General features: G+C 35.6%; 1 protein-coding gene across 1 annotated transcript; it reads right to left on the bottom strand.

The window, feature by feature from the left end:
* Positions 1-1,040: 1,040 nt before the first annotated feature.
* On the bottom strand, positions 1,041-5,111 carry LOC127540480 (C-X-C motif chemokine 10-like). Its single transcript, XM_051965186.1, has 4 exons — positions 4,984-5,111; positions 3,917-4,043; positions 2,727-2,816; positions 1,041-1,375 (listed from the first exon to the last, which is right to left on the bottom strand). Exons 1-4 carry the CDS (start codon positions 5,042-5,044, stop codon positions 1,369-1,371), a joined length of 285 nt encoding a protein of 94 aa, XP_051821146.1. The 5' UTR covers positions 5,045-5,111; the 3' UTR covers positions 1,041-1,368.
* Between the last annotated feature and the right edge of the window lie 1,780 nt (positions 5,112-6,891).

Below are 6,891 nucleotides of genomic sequence, written 5' to 3'. Positions count from 1 at the left end.
GGAAAAACTTTTACTTTTAGAAACATTTAACAAAAGATGAAATTGGGAAAAATTGAAATGTATATATTTTAAAATATTTTTTTCTGATTTAAATCTTAACATTCAGGTTTGTGTGGTTAAAAATGTAAAAGTTTGGGGTGGGTTGGGGGTGGGAACAGTACAGTAGGGACAAGAGGACTAATTTCTCCTCAAGGCCTTCATGTATCTAGATGACATAGGAACCACTTAGAAAAGAGGGTTGATGAAGTGCAAGAGTTTCAAACTATTTAACTCTTAGTTTTAAGTAAATTTTCCTATGTTCCTTATTCAATATAAAAGGAAATAAATTCTAGGGTTTACTACACATTTTGTATAAGAAATAACATTAATGGATTTTCCATAAAGAAAAATATATTTGATATATAACACTTTTTTGATTATCATAAAGTTTATCAGTACATAATGAAATTAAATGTAATAATTAATTTTTTTGTTGTTGACCAATGGTTTCATTCTCAGCATAATTTTTGAAAGAGTTAATTTTTCTTACTTTGGATTTGATTGAGAATAAGACTGAGAATTCTAATTCACAGAGAATTCAATCAAAGCTTTGTGAGCATGTTGTAAAAATGGAGATGTATTTCTCCAAGACATAACAAAAGTTTTGTAATTTCATTGATTGGAAATAAATTTGGGATTTCTGGGTATTTCGTAAACTGGTCAGTTTGTTATTCACTGTAACCAGTGACTTTTTTGACTTTTTTTTCCTATTTCAATATGAAAAACCAGATTTCATTTATTTGGGCTTTGGTCAGTAGAAATTAGTGCTTCAACTGTTTGTTTCAATTTTTTTCAGATGTGTCACAACATTCCTTTCCCATCCTTTTCTCAAGAATTTACCCAGACTTCCATGACAAATAACTTCTACCCACTTGGATGCATGTACTCCAGGTTAAGAACCTCTGGCCTATTAGGTCACAGATATTTTGAATCCTAGCTTTGTCAATCATTAAATATGTTTGTTCCTACATAGTAACATGGTCAAGTGTACACAAGATAACTATTCTTGAAATGAGTTTTAATAGTAAATAACGTGATGAAACTTTTTACTCTTAGGCCCATTTTTTTCTAGTAATATCATCTGTCAGTGACAATCTCTTACTATAGATAGAACCATTCAGAAGGCACAACAAATCTCTGAAAAAATGTCAAATTAGGTAGACCTCTATTTAGAATGACTTGAATATCACTCAATACCACAACATCAGGAATTATCACTAGAAACATTTGGGGCTTGACTTTTCTCTGTATATATGGGAAGGCTTCATTCTGGTTAAACTTTGCCCTTCATATGGAGAGAATGTGTCTTCACTTGTGAACAGGAGCTGTTCAAGACCTATTGAAAACAGAAAAAAAGAATAAAAATATAAGTTGCTGAACTTTGGCTCTTATTTAGGCTCTGATTTGTCACATAATAATTCTAATGATTGTGTGTTTGGGGCTTCAGATTGGAGGAAAAGGTCAGGGTTAAAGTTTTTTTTGCTAATGAAGTGGGTTGTGGTCCCTTTAAGAAACTACATTTGTGATTCCTTTCAGATTGATTTGTGATTCAGATTACTCCCAGCCACCCCTCCCCACCCCCACCACCATGCCCCTGCTGATGCATTATCAGTTCAGGAATCCTGCACCTTTGATTCACAAAGTATCCCTTTGAATTTCAATAGAAGATCCAGGCTTGTCCCATCCCCCACTGGATCTGAGCCAACTTGGGCCATCCCAGCCCCCATTCTGATGATCTACTTGGGTTTCCCAACCCCAACCAAGCAAATTCTAGCCCTCACTGAAACCCATCTAGGCCCCAACTTGGGACTCCACCCACGGGCCCCCTTTAGCTAAATCTCTCATTATAAAAAGAGCCAAACTAAAATCCTGTCTTTGCAGAGGTTCCAAACGTGCCAGCTATACTATGCTTGGCATGCCAAGGGCCTCTGCCCACTGGAATACTGTTTCCAGTGCTGTCTTCTCTTTACCCTCACCTATTTCCTTAACCAGACTTTAACCTTACTTCCAATCCCCATAATAAACCTCTTTTATCAATCTAGGTTTTCAGGTCTGTAAATTCCTTTACAGGAAACTTCTTGTGCCACCAGAATGGAGTCTCCAAAACTCCCTACCCTTGTGCTGAATCCCAAGGGATGCAGAGGAGCCAAACCTACCCTGTACCCCGAACCTGCCAGTAGACTTTGTTTAACTCCTGACCACCAGAAACCCTAATTTCATTTAGGTTCCCCAAATCTAAACCTCATCACTATCAAGTAATCACAGTGGGTTACTTGGATTTTCCCAGTTTGCAAATGAGATATGAAAATCTACTAGTCATTTTTATAAAATCTGGGATTTGTTTCAGAGAGGTATTCAATTTTTGCTTTTTAGTCACAGATGAATTCACAAAAATGGGAATGAATAGTAATCATCTAATTTTGAATCTGCTTAAGAACAGGTTAGTAGATTTGCTGGCAGTGTATGTTGATTGTGAGGATTGGCCATACTCCAATCTATTTTCCAGTATGCTGAGAGCACAAGGTTTCATGCCTCCTTGTGTCAAAATGAGAAAATTCGGATCAAGTGAACTCAGAGGTCATTCAGGCAGAAAAACTAACCCAGAATAGCCTGAGGCCACGGGCAGTTTTATCACAGTAAAGCCTGAAGCAGATGCTTTTTAATGGTTGCCTGGAAAGCAGACTTACCTTGTCCTTCTAATTGCTTTCAATACAACCTTCATAGTTGGGGTATCTGGATTCAGACACACTTGTTCCTTAGTATCCTTCATTGTGCCTCTATAATAAATAAACCACAGTGAAGAATTTTAAAATTCTGTCAATGAAAATGGAACTGTAATGGGATGCACTGAACACCAGGCTTTGTGGATATCTCAGGTCAGCTTCTACCTGCTACTTAAATGGATCCCTAAACTCGCCTGTGCAGCAGTGCCTTCATTTGTAAAACAGGATGACAATATTCATTTCAGTCATAAAGCATGCTAGAGGTAGGCAAGATTTTCATTAAAAGAATCCTCATCTCCTTACCCTTTCTCAGTATGACCTTTTCTTTCAGAGCTGTTAGAGTTCTCTCTTCATAAAAACTAAACAGTGAGAAATGCTTGGGAAAGCACTGAGTAATATCATTTGTGTAGCTATGGAGAGAAATCTTTGTGTTTCTCTTCCCTCGTCTCTCCCTCCCCCCCATAATAACTTCTATAGTGGGTTTATTTTGCCCAGTCAAAACTGTTCACATTTCAATTCATTAAAGTCCCTTTCCTCCTGAAAATCAATATTGTACCTTATGCCTTTCAGCTAGGAAAAAAAGTATGGTAAAATGGACATTCATATCAAAGAAAAAGCAAATTTTAATAAAAAAGTAATGAATTAAATTAACTTTTTCATTTACATATTTTGGTGGATTTGTTAGGACAGATTTATTTATATCTTTGCCATTGTCAAAAATTTGAGCCATATTGTTTTTTCTTTAAAGAAAGTTTAAAATCATCCTAAAATGGACCTTCATTAATTTTTTTCATCATTTGGTGAAACATTTGATTCAATCCACATCCCTGAGGGATAAACCTATTTACTGTAAGGTATGTTTTTTAGGGGCAAAATGGTGGTGGACCTGGGGTCAGGAAGATCTGAAAGATCAGAAGATCTATACTACATCTGTGACTGTCACTTTAACCTCTGTGTCTTATATTCCTCATTTATAAAACTGAGGGGATAGTGTCTCTGTAGTATTTCCCTCACAAGTTTATTGTGAGGAGTGATCAAAGGAGATAAAAATAAGTAATGTGCTTTGCAAACCTTTAAAATGTTCCATAACAATAATAAGAGTTAGCATTTATATCTAGTTATCTATATGACTATCATTTATTAATTTTACTTACACAATTTCAGGGCGTGGACATGCAGCACTGGGAAGAATCACATCAAGTTTCTCAAAAAATTTTAGGGTGGGGATACTCTTATTAATTTGTGGGCAGCGACAGCTGGTAGATGCAGGTAATGTGAGTGCTGTGAAAAAGAGGGAGGGCAGGTAAAGACAATATCCAGAGTGACAATTCAGTCACTCCCCAGATCCCATGTCCAAATCTCAATTCCTGTCCCAGAATTTTCTAGTCTGCTAGGAAAAAAAAATCTCTGAAGAGCTACTTTTGAGAAGTACCATTTAATTAAATCATACGATTCTGGATTGTTGAAATACAGATTTAGAGCTGGAAGCAACCTTAATGGTCCTCAAATTTATTCCCCTCATTTAAGGATTTAGCTTCAGACAGGGATATGAACCTGCCCTAACAGGCTGTGACCATTTAAGAATGAGAAGGAAAAAAAAAAAGAGTAGAAATGGTTAAAAAAAAAAAAAAAAGTACTTATTCTTTTCAAATTGTAATTTCAACACTAATTTCTCTGCTAATGCAGCTTACTTTAGACCCTGGCCTTTCATCAATTGAACTAATAACTCCTGCCTTGAAACTTCATTCTGTCTGGATACTGATTTGAGTCCCCTCCTTGCCCTTACCTAAGTCTTTTATCAGAACCTCCTTTTTTGGACCTGACTTCTGCATAATGACAAACCTCAGCCTGACCTATCTAAAATACCCTTGTCTAGATGCTTTCCTGTGTTTTTCTGACCATGTAAGAAGTCCTGTTTTAGCTATGATAATCCTAAAAATATTGTCTGTTTGATTTCTAACTCTGATTAGAAATTGCAAAATCATTTTATTTTCTCCTTCACAAAAGCTCTAAGTTTAAAAGGTACAGAGCTCCTAGTATATGGTAATTTTTTAAAGCTGGTAAAGATTTTAATTGATTAAATTACATCTCATTACTGAAAACATTTGGGTTTGACTAAGGATGTCTTTCTGTTGTATTTTGACAATTTGTTCAAACTTTAAACTGTAGTACTATTGTCACCTGTGACTAAAAAAAATGAATATTTTTCTGTATTCCTTACCTTGAGCCTTAGTCAAAGCTGGCAGGACGTTGCAGAGGAGGAGGATGATAATTCGGTTCATGGTAATAAGATTAGATGAGATACAGTATTCTTGGGATGTCTCTGAGGGACTGAGGAATTTCTCAGTGAACATTCGGTATTTATTTGCTAAGGTTCTTTTCCCTCATTAATTCTGATTAGTCTTACAGTTAACTCAGCAAATTTAACTCTATAAATGGTCTGTGCTGAGAAAGGTCTCAGGTTACAGAACAGCAGGTATTATTTTTGTTAGATATTTCTTATTCATGAAAACTTAACATTTTACCCCCAAAATAACCAGTTTTCTTTCATTTTCTCTGAATCTAAAAACTACTATATGCAGAGAGAATTAAGGATCATAATTTTTATCCTTTTCTCAAACTATTTTCTTCACTTTATCTTTTCCTCACCCCCAACACACAAAAGATCAGTGTAGCCATTTATTGAGTAACAACCAAGTGCCGTACACAGTACAAGACATCAGGAGTATAAATACAAATATAAATACTCCCTGCTTGTAAAGATTTTAAAAGACAAGAAGTACATATAATGCATATGTATATAATATGAAGCATTACTATAACATTAGTTAGTAAAGACAAATATTAACAAAGTAATAAGGGTAGTTTGGATGAGAGGTCACTAGTGGGTGCAGGGACCTGGGAAATTGTGTGTTTTGATGTGTGTGTTTGTTTTGTCCTAGACGCAATGAAGCTGCTATAGTTGAATAAGAGAGTCCCATGGTCAGATCCTGCTTAAGGAAAATTACTTTGGTGGTAGTTGTTTGTCCTTCCTTCTTGGAGGACCATGATATCAAGGAAGGAATGCCATGACATGAAGGTGAATTGGATTTTAGTGAGGGAGGGCTGAGCAAGGCCATCTGCTTCACCTTCTCCTCCAGGGTCATTTGGAGCAGGATCTAGATTAAAATGACTGGAAAAGACCCTGGATGGTAGCAGTGTATAGGATAAAATAGAGTGGCGAAATGAGAGATTTGAGACAGGGATAGTAGATTAATTCTCAAGTTCTTAATATTTTATTCCTTCAGTAGATCCATAATCTCATTGATGTTGGAACTTTTTTCAATGCTACAACAAAAATTATCAGGCAATAATGATATAAGGAGAAACAAATCAGTTCCTTCCTTCAAGTACCTTAAATTATAACACTACATAGAGAAATAAATGTATGTAAGTTTGTATATATCTGTTTGGCATATAAATACACACATACATATGGACATAATTTTAGGCAGGAGGATTTTAAGAGAGGGGAAGAAGGAAAGTATTTTTGGGAACAGTTTATGTCCCCCTTCCCCCAAAAAATCACAGAAGCAGAAAATGGCATTTTAAGTAAAACAAATAAACTGATTTAGTTTGAATGACTTGACTAAATTAATATGACATGTACATTTTAAGCAATCCCTGCTTTCTTGTGTTGCAGAGCTCTTGTTCATGTTGTCCCACAAATCTGCTAATGATGAATATTAACTACATACCACTATAGCAAAATTGCCCATTTCTTGTCCCTTGTTCTTGTTATATGACTAACTCTTCTTCTTCCTTTTGGCCTTGATGAGGGGAAGAGGCAACATTGTCATTGGAGAGAGAATAAAGGACAGGAGCACTAAATTTGGTCAAATAAACAAGCATTTATCACCTATTATGTGCCAAAAAATAAGCTTAGTGCCAGGGATACAAAAAAATGATAAAAATAAATATCTGCCCCCCACAAAACCCAGTTCCTACTTTTAAAGCACTCACAGTTTAATAGAAGAGACAACATGCAAACAACTCTGTGCAAACAAGATATATTACAGATAAAATGAGGCAATTTTAATGGGAAATCTAAGAAAAAGCTTTTTGCAGAAGTTGGTGTTTTAGTTGAGAC

The sequence above is a fragment of the Antechinus flavipes genome, chromosome 6 (genome assembly GCF_016432865.1).
Source record: "Antechinus flavipes isolate AdamAnt ecotype Samford, QLD, Australia chromosome 6, AdamAnt_v2, whole genome shotgun sequence".
Lineage (NCBI taxonomy): Eukaryota > Metazoa > Chordata > Mammalia > Dasyuromorphia > Dasyuridae > Antechinus > Antechinus flavipes.
The sequence above is the reverse complement of the archived record's forward strand: the minus strand, read 5'-3'. Positions and strand labels throughout refer to the sequence as shown.

Bases quoted from the DNA above. Each gene is read 5' to 3' on its own strand.
- LOC127540480 (XM_051965186.1), bottom strand. From the start codon at position 5,044: ATGAACCGAATTATCATCCTCCTCCTCTGCAACGTCCTGCCAGCTTTG. The intron at 4,044-4,983 runs GTAAGGAATACA...TCTTTTTCACAG, and splicing joins AGCTTTGACTAAGGCTCAAG to CACTCACATTACCTGCATCT. The intron at 2,817-3,916 runs GTAAGTAAAATT...TATTTATTATAG, and splicing joins TGTCCACGCCCTGAAATTGT to AGGCACAATGAAGGATACTA.